The sequence below is a fragment of the Vidua chalybeata genome, chromosome 15 (genome assembly GCF_026979565.1).
Source record: "Vidua chalybeata isolate OUT-0048 chromosome 15, bVidCha1 merged haplotype, whole genome shotgun sequence".
NCBI lineage: Eukaryota > Metazoa > Chordata > Aves > Passeriformes > Viduidae > Vidua > Vidua chalybeata.
The window spans coordinates 755112-774384 of record NC_071544.1 but is presented as its reverse complement, the minus strand read 5'-3'; the positions used below and the strand labels follow the sequence as shown (position 1 = coordinate 774384).

The following is a 19273-nucleotide window of genomic DNA, read 5'->3' as shown; positions in this document are numbered from 1 at the left end:
CGGTGTTTTTTGTTTGTTCCCTAGAACAATGTTATCAGTACATGACCTCGGTGCATTTTTATTGCAACTCTAAAGGTTTTTCCAGCTGGAAAGTGAGTCAGCTTAACTTTTTTCTTTTAAATTAATGACCATTTAGTGTCAGATAAAAGGTTTAAAGGAAAGGATTAAATACCACTTTCAACAGAGATGGTGGAAGATAATTGACTCAATTTACCCCTGATATCCATGCAGGACACCAAATGCATGTGTTTGAGATACAGCAGAGCAAGGGGCTCCACTGGAGGGAGGCCCTGCACTCTCCCCGTGCAGGTGGGTGCTCACATTGTCCCCTCCATCGTCCCAGCACATCCAGCATCTCTAGCGGGTGTCCCTGCGCCCTCCAGGAAGATGTGCTTCCTGCTCAGGAACCAGCTACACCTTTCAAACAGCAGAGAAGTTGCTTGGCAGATGTGAAGCTGATAATGCACACCCAAAAGGAGATAACAGAACAAAATGCTCCAGTTATTTGCCAGAAGACAGAGGCACAGCCCTCTCCTGATTCTCTAACCTCCAGCCATAGTCGCATTTTCACCTGCACCCATCACCACTTCTCTGGAAACCAAATGACTTTTAATCTTTCATTCCATGCACTCCTTTGAATCATTTTTTCTGCCATTTTTCAAGAACTTGGGGTAATTTCTCCTGGAGCAATGATTTTCTGACCTCTTTGAGCAGGAGAGGTCACAAAATCATCACCCCACCAGCAGGGCTGCTTCAGGTGTCATTGCTCCTCTCTGCTCACAGCCAAACCAACCCTGGAGCTTGCTGGCCCTTTTCCCTGTGGCTGTAAGGCTGCCAGGAGAGGCTTTGATTGCTGCTCTGGCGTAGGAACCTCTTGGCTCAGGTGGAAAGGTGTTTAATGAAGCACATAAGGATTCACTCCATCACTGCTCCCTTGCTACACAGAAGTCACCTATAAATTTACATGTCATGAATTCCATCCAAGGGCAGGGTTTTGGTTTACTTGCCAAGTCAGTCACTTCCTGAAGGCGATCCCTTCCTCTCGAGGAGGCTGGGAGCTGCCTGTGGGATCTGGCTTGCTCCATACACTTGGAGAATGATGCCCTGAGAGGAAGAAGGGCTTTGCTGGCTTGTGGCTCAGCTGCTGGCAGGTGGTCCCAGCACCTGAGTGAAGCCAGCCCATGTTTGGAGGAGCCACCTAGAAAGAGTGAGGGTCTGTCCTCACTGTGTTGTCTCACAAGCAGGCTGTGGTCTGGGCTCACACCTTGCACAGGTAAGAAACAAACCTCCAGCCCTGAATCATTTGGCTGCTGCAGCAGATCAGAGATTAGGGCACCTCGGTCCGCGTTCCGACCACCCACGGCAGTGTCTGCTGGCAGCATGTACAGCCGGGCCGGGCCCACAGCTGGGCCCACAGCCGCGCTGCCCAGCCCAGCCCCTGCTGCTCCTGGAGATGACACCAACCATGGCAGGGCCCAGAGCTCTGGAGACACACTCGCTCCCACCCTGCAGCTGTTTGTGGTGCTTCCCAGCAAACCATGTCATGCAGCAATTTAGCTCCCCAGAGCAAAGGGACTGTCATGTGCATGGATCTCCTCCTGAAACCACAGGAGAAATCTGGCTGTAAGTTGCCAAACGGATGGGACTCAAGCACTTAAATCCCTCAGGCCACAAAAGATCTCAGCCCGAATGTGTGTGAGGAGCTTGTAGGATCAGGCTGTGAAACACTGAGGGCAAAACTTGCCATGTTCAAGAACAGACGAGTAATCCCAACTTCTCCACTTCCAGAATGGGACCACTTGTGCTCAGCTGTCTGGCTGGCTGACGTGAAAGGCAGCGAGGACTGTGCAATGTCTGGGTCACCCTGTGGAGGAGTAGGACAGTTCTCCTCTCTGACTTCATGCAACACACAGCCATACATCCCTGCCACATCCCACACTGGTGCTGTCTTGATGATGAGTAAATGGGATGGTCCCTCTCTGACACAGGAAAGGCCTTGGAATCTAAAAAGCACCGAGAGAAAAGGCAAGGTAGGATTTGCAACCAGGGTTGCCACATGGGCAAAGGTCTCAAAAGTCTCATTGGAGGAGGTGCCTGTGGAGCTTCTTGTGGGGATGGAAAGGTAAAAGAGCGAGGATGGACCATACAAGTGTCCTGCAAGGCCATCATGGAACATCTTTGGTGCTCCTTCAGCCAGCACAGGAGTGCGAGAACAGCAGGCCTCTGTGACACAGGACAGGGCAAGGACTCAGAGCACATGTGGAGTTATTTCATTCTTTTTCCAGAGCTATTTAACATGGATGAAACAAGATTGAACCCCAGTGGTTTTTACTGGGTGGGATGGGTGAAGCACCAGTCTGTACACGGGTGTGCTGACCAACACCCTGCCCCTCTGAGGTTGCTCTCCAGGCTCCCACTGTCTGAACCCAAAGCTAATTTCCATGCTACATGTTAATTTTCCCCAAGTCAAGAACCCCTCTCTTTCAGCAGTTTTGACATTTGCTGCCTTTCATTGAATTTCTCTGTGTTGGGAGAGCAGGTGAATGGGAGATCCCAATTTCCTTTCTCTGCAGTCTAGACTATTCATTACTTTTCTGTCTCTAAATGAAGTAGGCACAGTCCTTTCAATACCTACATAAAGCATTCCCTCACCAGGCCTCTAAGTATTTTCATTGTCAGCCTCTGAACACTTATTATTTCCACTATATCCCCTTTTGAGATCAGATATCCAGAGAGAAGCTTGGTGTGTTAGCAAGGGTCTCCTCCGGATCTATGCTGTGAGCAGACAGGAATTAGGGAATATTTTACATCCCTCTCTTTAACCATCCTCATATTTTGTTTTACTCTCATAACAGCAAAGAGGAAAAAAGACCCCAGAGTGGCTGTTATTGCACTCATTTTGTAAGTGTAAATTACTAAAATTAACGTGGAACCCGACAGAGTGCAGGCACAGCTCGAATTATTCCTCACCATGCCTTGCCTTGCAGTTATCAGGGGTGAATTTTATCTGCCATTGTGCTGCCCATTCACCTAGCTTTGTGTGGTCTGACAATATCTCAACCCAAGGTGGTATATGGTTGCAGGCACTGCCGCTCTCATTATTTACAATGGCTAATTAAGATCCTGCTACAACCTTCATCCCACCCTTAATTCTTATGAAGCAGCCAACAAAAGGTTTTGATTTCCTTTTTGGCTGGAAGACCTTTTGGCTTCTGCAAAAAGGGGATTAAGAATGAAAGCACATAAAGGTATGTGCACAATCACAAAGTCATAACAGCTCTCCCAGTGCAGTCTCCCAGGAATGAAACGCAGCATTAGCAAGAAGGGCTAATTGGGACCGGTTTAAGGAGTGCACATTGTGTAGCTCAGTCCAGTAACACTTTTGATCAGGCAGACAACATAGCCACAAATTGCTTTCTTCCCCCTCCAAAATATCTGACCCTACAGGAAACGGTGTTTTACCTTTCTCAAGGAATCCAGACAGGCAGGCAGACAGATGGTGCGCACGGGCTGTGTGATCACCCAGCTCGTGTGCCCAGGGCACAGCCTGCACAAGCCCAGCTCTCTGCCAGCTCTAGGCAGATGCAGGGTCCCTATCCCTCGCCCTCAGGGTCCCCAGAGGCTGGTGCTGGCTCTGATGGTGATTGCCACTGTCACTGTCATGGCAACTTTAAGATCAGATGGAGTCACACACAGGCAACTCACCCAGACATTCTCTCCAGGGAGTGCTTTAGGCACTGCCGTCAGATGTGGGTTTCCAAGTAATTGCTCTCCATCACCTCTTTGCCTTTCAGAGGAGTTGGGTCTCAGATCCCTGGTTTCAGGTTGCTTCTAGAGAGCCTCCACATTGCACACCTTGCTCCAGAGCCTCCCCATTGCACACCTTTCTCTGGAACCTCCTCACTGCCCACCCTGCCCCATGGGGATCAGCTTTCCCCCTGTCCTGTCCCCCCATGGGCAGTGACCCCATGCAGGGTCTCCTGCGATGCTGTGGTCCCCAGAGCCTGTCTAAAGCCCAAAGGCCTCCTCTGTCTGTCCTTGCATCCCCAAGCCAGCTCTGCAAGTCAAGCCCGGGAATCTGGTTCATTAGTTCTTGGCAATGCCACCCCCCCAAATGTCATGGCATGCAGGAATCTATGAAAACCAGAGGTCTGGGACATGTGTTTTTGTTTGTTTGCATGTGCCAACATTTCCAATGGCTCAGAAATGTGTGCCTGTGAAAGCTGCATGTGTGTTATTCATTTAGGATTATTTTCAGTCTTTATAATAGGAGGCTCATTTTATCCTTTTGAAAGCTCTCAAGCAGAGATGATCACAGCCCAAAAGCCTGCCATGGCTGTGAACAACATCTAAGCTCTACATAGCTGTCTCTCCTTGGAAAATGGTCCCACCAAGGAATGGAAGGGTTTTCACTCAGTGCTCATGTCAGATACACACATAAAGAGACAGCTCATTTCTCTAGACTCCTTTGTAAACCCCAGCCAAGATTTTTACATTCTGGTTCATGCAAATCCGATCATCTGATCAAAGTAACATGCTACTACCCTGGAACTCAGGCCCTGCTGACGGGCCATGGCCCATCCCTCGCACACCATTGCCTTCACTCTGGTTCCTGGCCGCTCCCTCCAGCCTCACACACAAATCCCTGTGGCCAGCAGCAGCTCCAGGCCTGTGCCATGGTCACCTCCCAGCTGGCCACAGTCACCTCTCAGCTGGCCACGGTGGGCTCTGATCCCATCCAGCTCCAAACTGGCCACCACAGGGGCTACTGACTCTGCACAGCCTCACAACACACTGGGACAGCCTTTCCCTGCGCCCTTGCTGCTCCATGCATGCCAGAGCTTCTGGTGGCACCTCTCTCCTGGGTAGCCATAGGGGTGTGCCCCAAAATGAGCACATGTCTCTGAATCTCCAAGCTGCAAAGTTTTGGGGTGAAATATTTCAATTACAAATTTCTCCCATGATTGCCATAGCTCATTGCATTCACTCAGGACAAAAGCAGGTTCAGAATTTCCTCTTCGGCAGAAAAGAACTGGCCCTTCCAAGACTGGGATTGTATAAGCCACTGAAAACACATTCCAAGGGAGGAAGAAGCCCTCAGCTCGGAAGGGGAACATCAGCATCACCTGCAGTGCTTCCCCCAGCTGGGCCACACTGTCCTGCATCCAGGACATCCCTCAAAACATACCACAAACTTCAGGATGCCTGTGCTGCTTAACCCAGGAGGAAACTCCCATCAGAGGCTTTGGTGCGGTTATGTCTTCTGTTATTCCTGGCCGCTGTGGTTGTTTTTTTCAAAACAAAGGCAGTGTTTTCTATCCTTTAGGCCTGAGCAGACCAATTCATCTCTCTTTAGATGGGTTTGATGTGGCTTGGGAAACTCAACCGGTTGTTTTCCAAGCCCAGCATAACTCAGTTATGCTTCCTGTGGCTCAGCCACAGGTCCTCCAGCCTGGCAGCCCCTGGGATGTGCAGACAGTAACCCTTTAGTCTGATCCAAGGCTGGGAATCAGCCCTTGCCCAGGCAGGTGTCAGCCACCTTCACGCTGCATTGGTTGGACTAAACTTTCCGTAATTTTCTGAGTAGAAACAAGTCCCACCCACAACAAACAGTGAGGGACTGGTCACTACCAGCCCAGAGCTCACAGCTTGGCTTGTCTGTGTCAGTAACCACTAAATCCACAGGTCTTGATGGCCACGGAGCCCCCAGTATGTGCCAGACCTTGCTGAGGGATGGGCATTCTGGAGGATGCTCACAGTGTAGATCTCCTTGCATTGGCACCTTAACACAGGCACTAAAAATGCCACGGGAAAGAAAAGAGTGTTCTGAGCTTTGCTACCATCAGCCAGGATTCAGCCTCTTATAAAAGGGGGTGGGCAGAAGGAGGGCAACAGGAATGGGTGGGACAGAGAGAAGGTCTGGGCTGTGCACCCATCTGTGGGCTCCAGAAAAGGTTCCATCCAGGGCCTCAGCGAGTGGAGAAAGGCAGCATTTGCTAAAGCAACAGAAAACTGCCAAAGGATTGAAGGTTCAGTGGGGGGCTCAAATCAGTTTCAACTGACAAATAGGCAGGGAGACTATTTTACGCATCACATGATTTTTTTTTAACTTTGAAACTTCTATTTCTCTTTTCTTACCCTGTGAAATCACATGTATTTAAAGAAATTAAATAAATCCTCACTAAGACTGAATTAAATGACTCTGGAAAACTCAAATCATTCCACTCAGAACTTTGTCTTGCTTGAAAAGAAAAAAAAGAAAAGTTTCAGTTTGACCTGGTTTTTCCTCCCTAATTTTTCAGCTCACACTGTTGGAAATAACAGTCTACATAGGTTACATCATTTGTGAGGAATCTCCTCTCATCTGTCTCCAAATGAATAACAACAAACATTCAAAAAATAATTGAAGTTTTATATATATCCCTTGGCCATTCAGGTGGTACGGCTGGCACGAGACATAGGTACTTTAAACAGCTGTTGTGAATCTTAAGTATAAACTTCCACCCTTTGGCACAGCACCAGGAAATTCTGCATAGGAATATACCTGCTCTGCCTCACAGCAGACACAACCCATGGTGTTTAATACCTTGAGAGTGGACAGCAGAGAAAAGCTATTTTCCCGAGGGACACCGCTGCTTTGTGTGACCCTTTTCCCTCTGTTGGATGAGAATGACTGAGCAGGGCTCACGGGAATGTACAGACCCCCCCACACACAGAGGTCCTATCAATCAGCAGATACTTGTGTTGTAGAGTAATCCAGTGACCTAAAAAAGCCCAATTACCACTATACACACACACACATTTTCACCTATTCCAACGTTTTTTCCCAAAGGAAGGCATGGTAACACAGTGTGCTCTGGGAGCTAAAGTAACCCATGTTTTCTGATACCCAACCTGTCCCACTAGAGCTGACTCCAATTGCTCAGTCAGATCTTCCTTGGTGGACAAGCTCTCCTAAACAACATAAACACCATCTTCTCCAGCTGGAGTCTAAAATCATGGCTGAACTCCTGTTCCACTGCTTTTGTGAAAGTACAGAGACACCAAATTGAGCAGAGAATCAAGGAAAGCTGATGGACATCACCAGGCACATGGTGCAGATCACCACCCTTATGGCCCATCAAGCCTTGCTCCAAGAGCTGGTCTAGGCTGGCTGTTTGCCTAAGCCAGACCTAACTTTCACTTTGCCATGTTTCCATGAGCAGGTAAGTAAACTGCTGCTGCAAAGACCAAGGCGGTGCAGCAGGCAGGGCTGGGCTGAGCTCAAGCCTCACACTGCTTTGCCCCAAGCTCTGCCCCACTCCAACATCCACCCACAGACACAGAGGGCTCACAGACATGAGGGCATCCAGCCTGTTTAGACTATGGCCTTAACTCCAAAAGGGAACACAGAAATTGGGTCTTCTTGTCACTTAACTACTAGGGCAGCACCCCTTCCCAAAACGTCATTATTTTTGACCTGACTGCTTCCTTCTCCCCTTGGTCCACCTCATGACATTTATTGGAAGATGGATCAGCCGTGCTCCCAGAAGCTGTTATAATTACAACTGCACAGATATCACACATGCTGATGTGTAAGAGATGCAGCTGAAGGGATCAGTTCCTGTCACAGGTGGGCTACACCTGGGCAGGTGCAGAAGGGCAGGGCTAAATCTGCAAACATGCTCCTGAAAGAGGCTGCCGCACTGCTTCACATCTGTGAAAAGCTCATCCAAACTGTCTGTGTGACCTAGCACCAGGGGAGTGATCCTGAGCTAAAGACTGCAAGAATGGCACAAGGAAACAAACACGGATTTCCCATGCCTGTGCTCCCAAGGGATTGCTGCCAAAAGCCAGCTGCTGGCCGAGAGGGGCAGATCAGACTCTGTTGGGCACTCCAGGTCAGAGCCTACCATGGCACTTGCATTTGCATCAACAAGGCAGACACAGAACAGAACAACCCTGCTGTTAAGCAGGAACGACCACACCAACCTGGGGGCTCCAGCTGCAAGGATGTGAACTCAGTCACCCACTGACAGTTCTGTGGCAGGGGGTAGGAAGACCAGGGCAGCTTGGCAGGGGGCTGGAAGGCACTTTGCACAGGGACCAGGACACTCTTCATCCTCTTGGCCAGTGGTAAGCCACAGGCAGGTAACAACACTACCATGGCGTGTTGTGGGGTGAAGGGTTTGCCCTGCCTGGGCCAGGCACTCAGCCTAGCTGAGAAGCTTTGCCCAGAGGGAGGAGCCAAGCATTCCTAACTGGATATAATCCGCAACATAGAAGACCACAGTCAGCCTTTTCCACTGGATTCCCAGAGGAGCAGCTGTCTTCTCCACTGGATCTTCAGAGGAAGAGTACACCCTTCTACAGGCTCACTGCTCCAACAGAACCACAGCTGGCACTGCAGGAGGGCTGCAGCCACCATTTAATGGGATGGCTACCAACACCCTGACCCACAGGGTGTCAGGTCATATTCTGACTCTGTCAGTGTTGTTGTGTATTACGGCATTGTTTATTTTATTTTTATTTTCTTCCCTAATAAAGAACTGTTATTCCTGCTCCCATACCTTTGCCTGAGAGTCCCCTTAATTTCAAAATTATAGTAATTCAGAGGGAGGGGGTTTACATTTTCCATTTCAGGGGAGGCTCCTACCTTCCTTAGCAGACACCTGTTGTTTCAAACCCAGATACTCGCTCTTGAGGAGAATCCCAGAATAGCAATTAAATCCTCATTAACAATCTTCAGTTATAAAGTAAATTAAATGCAAAGTCTCCACAGGAAATCTCAGGGTGACTGAAGATTTTCTGAAAGGACAAAATGAGGTTAAACACCATAGACAAGCTATTTCTCTGCTCTGGATGTCAGAGAGAGACCTGTCCAGCAGGGCTGCTGACAACCACCTCTAACCAGCTCCTGGCCCGACCCCCAAGCACAGCCCAGGCAGGAGAACCATGTGCCCATGCACAGGGCTGTCCCTCACTGAGCACAGGATGGATTTCCCCTATATCTGTTCAGTCTTTGAATGTCTCCTACCCAGACCACCCTTCTGTCCAACGTGACAGTCCTCTAAAGGGGACGAGTTGCAAATTCTTCTCACCTTTGCCCCTGCTTTTGTTGTTAATAAAGCCTGAAAGCAGATGGTCAAATACAAACGATGTGCACCATCAGCCAACAAATCCCTCCAGCATCACCTAATCCAGGTGAGCATCAATCTCCTCACCACACTGCCTTTCCCCAGCCTGAGGAACCTGTACCACTGCTGTCCAGGAAATACTCCTGTAAGCCGATGACATGAGACATGGAGGCCCCAGCTGCATACTAGCTGTATGGCCCATCACTCCCATGTGCCAATCTCCCACTGTGGGACAGGGAGCAGATCCTCCCTGGTTGCTCCCAGCCTCAGTCTGGAAGAGGAGATCCCTTCTGCCCACACTGCTCCAGCCTTTATTGCCCCCACTCCTTTGAATTTCTCCAGTAGCAAACAAACTCTGTTGTTCTAACAGTGAAACCATGGCAATATTTCAAGGAGAAGAAAGGCACCGATAAAACCTTTCTCACTCTGGAAATCAACTGGGTGTCTCCTCTTGGAGGTACTAACACAGCAAATCTCCAATTGCTCCCAATCCTCCACCCCAGCACTCCTCTGAACTTTCCCCAAATCCTTCCCACATGAATCAATCTGAAGACAAAGCTGGCAAAGCCTGCCAGCCCCCACCAACCAATTCCACCCTTGGGTCCTGCTCCTGTGCTTGTCTCCAGGTGCCCCAGGAGAGCAGCTCCCAGGAATCCCTGGGACAGGGGCTGTTGAGTGACCTCCTGTGCTTAGCTCGCCTGAGGCATCACCTGTACAGCTGCCCAGCTCCTCCTGGAGCAGTGTGGAGTGACCCTGCTTAGCACTGCTCATTTTTCTCCAGGCTTGCAAAGTTTGGAGATTGGTTCAGATAAGCATCCTCAAGCTTGCATGCTTATCTGCACCATCTCCCAAACAGCTTTGATCTGCAGGATTTGGCTGCACTCTCAAAGTTATCTTGGGAAAGCTTGTTCTGGGGAGAGTCATTCTCCTGATTAACAAGAAAATCTTTCTTATTGGTTTTGAGCATTTCCAGCCCTGGCTGTAACCAGGGAGTGTAGCCATATCTGCAGACAGAGAGAAGGAAAAGCCAAGTGAGCTTCTCCTTAAAATTCCACTTGGGCTCCATCGCCATTCCAGCTAAAATCTGATACTTCATCCTGCTTCTTTTCCCCACTTTCTATTTGTGGGACATTTTGCATCACCCATATCCTGTGCAAAATTCCTGGAAGGAAAGCTGGCTGGACTGACCAGGGAAACAAGTTCCTGGATGAGCTGGGTGAACCATGCAGGACAAGGGAGAGGGATTTGTCTGGCTGAGGGCAAGTTTTAAAAGGCACAATTTTGAATTAAACAGCTGAAAGCAAGAGCCCCTCTAAAAGCTCTAATGAAGGAAACACAAGCCACACGTAAGTACATGTTAATGCAGTCAGATACTCACTTTCCAGTTTACTTTCTGCTTGGCCACAGCTTTAGGAAATATTCCTTGGACTGCAAGGTATCAAATGTGCTGCTCTTGAAAAACGCTGGCATGGATTCCTTCACACTCAGCCCACCATCACCCCACTGAGACTCTTCCTTGTGGCAACAACCAAGGAGGAAGAGGAAGATGGTGTTAAGGAACAGGAGGAACATCAGAATCAGCAATGAGGTTTATAGTGGGGAAACTACCCTGAGCATTTCCTGCTGGCCTCGCTTAAAGGATAAATATGCATTAAAAAACCACTACTCAGGGAGGGGAAAGAAGTGTGAACAGCAAAAATATGTACATATGTTTTAAATAATTTTTTTTAATTGTTGAGGCAGTAATACTTGGTTCATGGAACTGCAATATACAGAGAGGTGAAATAAATAGCTTATATATATATAATATATATAATATAGCTGGTTTTAAAATATTCCCTTATCATTGGTGTAGTAGGTCATCTTGTAGTCACTTGAATGTAGTTAGCAGCATTCTCCAGAAGTGAGCGGGATGCAGGATCACAGAGCCGTGACTCCCTATGTCGTCAGGAGGGTTACAGAGGATCGGTGCGCCGAGAGCTCCACGGGCCTCGTCCCTGCAGCTCCCACCGCCTGTCCTGGCCGGCGGGTAGCAGGCAATAAATAGATTACTGCCAACCGGCACTTGGCGGGGCAGGGTCTCAGTAACTTTGGGAAAGAACTTTGGTTTTCTTTGGTTTTATTTATTTATTTTTAAGAATTCTTTTTTTTTTTTTTTTTTTTTCCCTCTGGGGATATGCTTGAGAAGTTGTCCTTTCCAAAAAAAGCAAAAGAAGCACCTGTGTGTCATCAACAATAAGAAGTCAATTTAAATAGAGCAGTTAATTTCATTTTTCAAGTCACAATAAATCCCGAACAGCTTTCCCCAGCATTTGCCATCTAGTCTTTTATTAATTTTTTTTATTTTTATTTTTTTAAACACAATGTACAAAAATAGAGCTTCTTCCTTATTTTTAATGTAAAAATATTCCTCTGGTGCAGTTTTTTTTTTCTTTTTGTGGTTTCTTATTGTGACACTATTTTTGTCCGTTTTTAGCTGGGGTTGGTGGGTCGTATTCTCTTAGTCCTCTTGGTGACTGTTGTGTACTTGAAAGGTTTCTGTATCTCCATTTGCCCCTTTGGGTATCTCTTCATAAAGTGTACATCTTGCTGGTTTTCCCGGGTCTTGGGCCCTTTCCGTGGCCTCCCTTTTTTGGTGAATCCAACATACCAGCCTGAATATTTTGCAGACATCAGTGCCGTGTAGTTGTTTTCTAGGACTTTTTCAATGAAGACACACTCCTTACTGGTGCCATCAGGCTGAAAAAGGAAAAAAAAAAAAAAAAAAGGAAAGAAAAAATAAATAATCCAAATGCAAGCTCAGTGACCAAAACCCAATTTGGCGTAAATAAAATCATCACATCTGGACCTCTTTTTTGGTTCAAACATTGTTAATAAGAGCCATAACAAGCATCAGCTAAAATGGATTTTTTTTTTAAAGCATGAAAGCATGAGGTCATAATTTCTTTTTTTTAAATGCTCTTATCCAAGGGGAGAAAAAAATTTCAAAGACAACAGTTAACTTTAGCCAGTCCAGTGCCTTCAACTGCAAGCAAAGCACAAAATCCAGCTTTTGCTTTTTTCCCTTAGGGAGAGAGGATGAATTGAATTCGTGCCAGGGAAACATCATACTAAGTCAGAAAAAAACCAAACCCCAGAAACTCACATAGCCCAAACAACAGTGTTTCCCCTTCTACCCCTTACTCCTGATGTTTTCTGAAATACCTTATGGGCTTTCACCCACAACTACCCAAATCCCAATAAAATTATTAAAAGATTCAGTCTAAGCCTCCACAGCAGTTTGAAAACTCTCCCCCATGTGATCCCAGGGCATCCCCTGGCAGATGGACCACACGTGGTGCTCTAGGGGTGCTGGAGCCATTGGGGACCCCGGCACGACTCCAGTCCCTGGGACCCTGGAGAGCCCTGAAGACAAACCGGGCTCAGCTCAGCCTGGAGATCCTACCAGACCCAGAACTGGGCTTTGAACACAGCAGAACAAGGATCTCTGCATCCAGGACTCTCACACAGCACAGGCAGCACTGGAGGGAGTGACAGCATCACACAACTGCATCTTCAAGTCCCTGAGCACAAAGGAAATTGTTCTCACCCATAACCTTTTGCCAGAAAATATTTTGCCTTTTAACTGCTGAGTTACTGGTGCTGTACCCAGAATGTCACGTCATGTATACTTGCACTTTGATTTATGCATCAGAAGATATTCAGTAGTAGATACAGGATAAGTAGATAGAAACCATTGCCCAAGACTTCATTTGAAGCTCAGCAAAGTCAAAGGAAGGATTTCCATTGTAGCCCAATTCAGCTTCCCACTGATATCAAATGAGTTTTTTGGAACTACATATACTACTAGGCCTACATATACTACTATTAAACCCTGCCCACCCAAACTAAACACTGTCAGACCCTCTCAGTCTTCACCCATCATATCCTGGGGGGGCAGGGAAGCTGCAGCAGCATGAGCTGCTCAGCCCCCAGCCCTGGCTCTGCTCAGGGGCTCCTCTGGGCACGAGGCTGGGGTAAGGAGCCAAACCCTGCATGGTCACCATCCCTTCCCCAAGGACAGCTCAGCCTGCCCTTCCAGGGGAGCCATCCTGAAATGCGCTGCACAATCTCTGTGGAGTTTGCTGCAGTCTGTGGGAAGGGCAGGCAATCACAGAACAGGAGGGAAACCCTCTGGGCCATGCTGCACAGGCTTCCTTGCACCCCTGGGCCCCAAACACCCATGACAGGGGAACCATCGAGCACCATGACCCAGGCTGGAGGTAGCAACAGAGGAAAGTCAGGATGGCTGGTCATCACCAGCCCCCAGGGCCAGCCATTTCTCCAGGACTCCATGCCTTTAGCAGAGCTTTGGTTCCATCCGTGTGCCAGAAGGTGATGTTTACCCTGAAGTCAGCACTGCACCCTCCTGCCTCAAGGCTTTCGGCACCAGAGAAGACCTCATTAAGAGGGTGAATTCTGGCAACTTTTCCAACAGTTCTGCTAATCCAGGGCCTGCACAGGGGCTCTGCCTTAGGACCCAGCAGTCTCCATCCAGAATAGGCACAAAGGCCCTCATTTTACCATCCATTTTACCTCAACTGGAAGCTCACAAATGCTTTAATGAACAGCAGAACTGGGCAAAGCTCAGCAGTTCCAGTTCCTGGGGGTGTCATTCTCCAAGTCCTGGGTTTGATCAAAGCCACATGAGTGGCAAAGGGGGAAATCAGTCAACACCACAGGGTTCCACCAGATTTCAATGGGAAGCCATAAAAACAGCTCCAGGTTTCTCAGGGCCCAGCCTACTACAAACCCTTCCCCAGTGAGTGGAGAATTTTTAAACAATACCATGGCTGGGATTCAAATCCACCCAAACCCAGGTGCCTGTGAACCAAGCGGATCCATACTGCAGGTAATTGGAAGGGTTGTTCCCTTCATGCTCTTGGGAAGGGACTGGATTTGAGCCCTGACCTTGTTGCTAGGAGAATTAAGGGGTTTTCATGCAATTTGGGAGGGTTCCGCTTGTACTGCAATGTCCGTTTTTCATGGAAAATGAGGACTGGAATGAAAAGAAAATGTGTGTAGGAGGGGGGAGCTTATTCTATTAATAACAAAAAAAGTATTTACTTATACCTTCAAATTTGCCGACAGAGCCTAAGACGGAGACAGGAGATGGAGGAATAACAAGGTGCAACTTCAGGCCAACCTCAGGGCTAATTTGAAGTAAACAAGGTGCATGAGATAAAATAACTTCGTTCTGGAAGAGGAAGAGCTAAATGGTTTGATAACATGAAATTACAGCAGCATTTACAAGTACCTAGAGATAAATCAGGATAAGGACCTCACTTCCCCAAACAGAGCATTCCTGTATGTGCTAAGACACGTCACAGACACACAAATGGTTTTCAAATACTGACAAGATAATTTTACCGTTTCTTTTATGGTCCCCAACAGGATAAATCATTCACACAAGTTACCTACACCATGAAGAGCTGTACTCACAGCAATATATTAGGGGGAAAATCAATTTGTGAAGGTTTTCAGTAATTTTTAAGCATCAGGTGCCCAACATTTAAGATTTAATTAGTTCCCTACTTAAGCCATAGCAAATCACTCCTTGGGTCTGTCAGCCATCCCCTCGCTCCTCCAAAGAGAGGGAGGTGAAAGAGAAAAGGGAGACAGCTTTGGCCAAGCATCACTCCCTGCTCCAGCCATGGGCTCACCCTTCCCCAGGAGCTCCTGGTGCAACCGACCCAGGGCTGCACCCTCCATCACCAATGCCAGCTGGGAGCTGCTGCCAAGCCACATTTCATACACACTGCACTGGCAGGGATGCGCCCTGCAGAGCACTCACCCTCCAAAACACGCAGCTTTGTGTTTTCAACTGATTCTTGACAATAAAGAAATTCTTGAAAGCCTCAGAGTTCCACAGGGGCTGTCTGGCCCAGTGTAATGGCCTGGCAACAGGACAGAGGAAGTCCCACACCCAGCCCCACATCCCTGTCCCCTCCACAGCAGGAATGAGAGCTTCTTGTGCCCCTCGTGTGCCCCACTGGCTGCTCCTGCCTTTTTGGCTTCACCATCCCACTGGCAGCAACTCCAGCCACACTCCCTGCTCAGAGCAGGACACAGCAGAGGCACAACTCTGCTTCTGCAAAGGCTCTCTGTAAGTCAGAGACCAAATTGTTGGTGTTGGCCATGGGGCTGCTGCCTGGCCATGCAACAAGGCTGTGCCACCTGGCAGGTCAGTTCTTTGCAAAGAAACCATTCAGAACATGTTTTTGTTTAAACACAGCCCAAGAACTTTGGGAAGATGTGGTATCTGTTAGCTAAATTTCTGATAAATGCCTTATAAAATGCCTGATCGAAATGCCACCTTCCAGGGAAAGCTCTGGGGTGTGGCCCAGGTCTGTGCAGAGTGAGGCGAAAGCCCAGCCTGAGCAGCACCAAGGGCTGGCTCCAGCAGAGCATCTCCTGGAACAAGGGCTGGGGAGCAGCCTCGCTGGCAGCAGGTCAGTGCCCAGCACCAGGCAGAGACCTGAGTGGTGCCAGAGTTTTTACAGAGCAGGGTTAGAGCAGCAGCACCCCAGGCTCACCCTGCACTAAGGGGTCTGAGGAGAGTTCCTGCACCGTGAGCCGGCTCCACCCCGCGCAGCTGAGCGCAGCAGAGCCGAGGGGCCGAGCTGAGCCGGGGCTCTCCGAGCACCCGGGGCTCACCGAGGAGCAGCCCCAGATTGTTTGTGCAGAGCATTTGGTGAGGGGCTCTCCAGTCTTAAACGTGAAACATGCTGAACTGACACTAAAGCAGAATTAAGTGCCAAAGCATTTGCTGCTTCTACAATTACACTCCGGAGCGCTTTGGTGCTCCTGCTCTCCTTTTTATGACCCAACTTGGTCTTATTGTAGTTTGGCTTTCTCGTTTTAAGTTCTCCAAATGGAAAGGATCAAAGAGCTCTTTGTTGTCCTAGCAGGAGCGCTCCTCGGAGCGAGGCATTCCTGCCACGAACAGCTTGCAGCTCAGGGGGAATTCGCAGCCGCTCTGTGCCACCAGCCCGAGCCAAAGCATCAGCAGGTGCAGCAGCCGCCTCTGCCCTCCCCCGCAGCCCGCCACGCCGAGCCACCTGAGCAGCTCTTTATGGCACACGGAGGTCAGGGCAGGTTTTCTCATTTACGCTTCACAAATCTGGCGCAGTGGGCACCGGGAAATCCAAACTTCCCTCGGCTCGCACAGCAACAATGAGCTCGCGCCAGCAGCTCGGGTAACACCGAGGAGCGGCGAGAGAAGCCTCCAGGATGGAAAAGTTTCTCTGTTTGCAAAGATCAGGGCACAAATTAAGCTTTTATTAGCTAAGCTTAGGTTAAAACACGTCCCCTCCTCAAGTGCTGCTGCAATTAGGAGCTCTCTGGGTGAGCGACTGGTGATGTGCTGCAAATAACAAAAAGCCCCAAACACCACCAAACACGCCTGTGACAACCCAGTAATACTGGCTTGGCACAGGGCACAGCAAGTCTCAGCACTCCAAGTGAGAGAGGGCTGAGTCTCTGGTTTAATTATCACCTTTCTCCCAGCTCAGTTCCCAGGCTTGAAGTCAAACTGTGGTGACACCAGCCCTCCGTACAATGGAGAGCATCTCCCTCTGCGAGGGAAGCAAGCCCCTGCCTCCCAAAAATCCTGGAGCAGGAAAAGCTACTCAAGCAAAAGGTTTCCAAGAGGTGCATGCAACCCAGGCTTTTACAAGGAAAACCGCTGAAAATGGACCCTTCCTGCACCCATCCTTCTCTCCCCCTCCACAGACAGACAGAGGGGGCTCCCAAGCCCTGGCACCCCACCGTGCTGTTTTTCATGCCACCCCCAGGTGTGAGGCACACCCACTGAGCTCAGCAATCATTTCAAAGGGCTGCTGAAATTCCCTCGGACACTGACCCTGTTAGATTCACCCACTGCATTACACAGAAGAAATCCCACCCTAAGTCTCCTAAATTTCACAGCTGTGACAGCAAGGAAGACTAGGGTTTCCAGGAGCAGCACAGCTCAGTAGTCCCCGTGAGCTGTTCCTGAAGGATGCCCAGCTGAGGACCCAGGGCTGGTGCCCCAAACGCCACTGATAACCCCTGGCAGCCCCGGAGCTGTTCCCCAGCAGTGCCCAGAGACGTGAGGCTTTCAGGAAGTTCCTTCTCTGCAGTTTTGCACAAGCTCAGCTCAAAGCCAGAGGGCCAGTGCTCAGAGCCTCCTCTACACTTGCTCCATATGGCTTGGAGAATCCCAGGTGGAAGGAGGCAATACAGGAGCTGTGTTAATGTCACAGCTTTTACCACTGCCCCTCTCCCCCTTGACACACACAGAACTTCTAAAGGCAAGTCAGAAAACACGATGTGGAAGTGAGCATGCCCTGCCAGAGCCCACAGTTCTGGGGAGGCAGAACCTGCTCACTCACTCAGCCATCCCCTGCACTTTATGGGCATTATCGGGACAGATCCATCAGCAGCATCCTGATGCTCAGCATCTTGGATTTATGACAAGGCATCCTGACCACAAAGACACCTCTTGACCCAAATGCACATTCCTGCTCCTAGTGCAGGCTGTAAATCAGGGAAGCTGCATCCATAACTGCCAAGAGTCACTCAGCCTCATGCGCTTTTCCTCCAGCTCTCTGCCCTCTGAACCTGCACAATCCTCCCAGGAAAATACTTAGGAGTCATGATGGGCAGTTCAATAAAAGTGTCTGCCAGCACAGTGGAGAGTTAATTATGTACACAGGACATCTAAGTGCATTCATGAGGCAAGGAAGTAACACAAAACCACGCTTTCTCGTGGTCTCCATTCAGGCTGGACATCAGGCGGAGTTTGTTAAACATGGGAAAGGGCTGCCCATGGACATGGAGTCCCCAGCCCTGGAGGTGTCCCAGAGGAGATGCTCCATGGAGGGCACATCTCCCTCCAGAAGCCCCATTCCAAAGCAGCCCTGCACAGATTTGCCCCCAGCTGCCCCCAGGTGCTGGGAACACCCCATCCCTCGTGAAAACAGGCAAAAAAGGGCACGGTCCTGCACGTGTGGGTCAGGACATCCAGGCTTGGCAGAGCCCTGTGCCTGTCTGTGCCGGGCACAAGCTGAAGGAACCAACGAAGGAAGAGAACAGTTTAAAATGTTTCTTTCCTTCCACCTTCCATTCCAACATTCCCCTTTTCTAACTAAGTTTTGCATTTCTCACATTGCCCTGGGAGAGCTCTCTGTCACAGGACAAACAGGAGTACACAGATTAAAGGAGTCTCTGTAGGCTGGACCAGGCAAGGCTGGGGTTACACCAGGACAGGCCTCCTCACCTGCTCCTTCCATCACTGCCACGGCTCCTGCCAACACTGCAGTAGGGTGGCCACAGCCTGAATTAGGGCAAACCAGGTGGCTTTACCTGGAAAGATGCACATTTGCTTGACAGACATTCCTAAATGCATCTCAGAGAGGTGCATGTACTTAATGAGGAGAAATATCAACTGCTTTTTAAATTCACTTTATTAAACCAAGAGAAAATTTAGGAAACTTAACTCAAAACTGCAGGTTCCCTGGAGCAGGAAGCTGTTGCTCTTCAGGAGGTCTGACTCCCCAGGCAGGTTTCAGATGTGATATCTGAGCAGATCTGTGGCATCTCCTGTTATCTGCACCCACCAGGTCCAGTTACACAGAAGATGGGAGGGGCTGCACATGATAAGGGATGGGAAGGTGTTTTTACCCCTCTGTACAAAGCACAGCCTGCTGCTGAAGGGCTCTGCTGGCCTTTGCTGGGAGCTCTTTTCCAGCAGTCATTTCCAGCCTCCACAGGCCAGACCTGAACTTTCTATAAAAGCCATCTAAGAGCAGCAGGGTATTTCAATTCAATATATAATTGTAGCAAGGTGGGAGTCACTCTTCTCCCTGGGAACAAGTGACAGGACGAGAGGACAGAGACTCAGGCTTGGGGAAGATTCAGGCTGGACATCAGGGGGAATTTGTTAGACATGGGAAGGGGCTGCCCATGGAGATGGAGTCCCCAGCCCTGAAGGTGTCCCAGGAAGGGCTGGAGGTGGCACTCAGAGCTCTGGGCTGGGGACAAGGTGGGCATTGGGCACAGCTTGGACTCAACGGTCTGGGAGAGCTTTTCCAACCTCAGTGGTTCTATGATACAGAGAATTGTGCCACTACAGG

General features: G+C 49.2%; 1 protein-coding gene across 3 annotated transcripts in view; it reads right to left on the bottom strand.

Moving 5' to 3' along the window:
• Positions 1 to 10860: 10860 nt before the first annotated feature.
• The window catches only part of FGF18 (fibroblast growth factor 18), a 64778-nt gene continuing 56365 nt past the window's right edge, over positions 10861 to 19273 (bottom strand). For all 3 annotated transcript variants that reach the window (XM_053956974.1, XM_053956976.1, XM_053956975.1), the window contains one exon: positions 10861 to 11855. In XM_053956974.1, the coding sequence (XP_053812949.1) occupies positions 11589 to 11855 (267 nt within the window). In that variant the 3' untranslated portion in view covers positions 10861 to 11588. The remainder of the gene's footprint in view (positions 11856 to 19273) is intronic.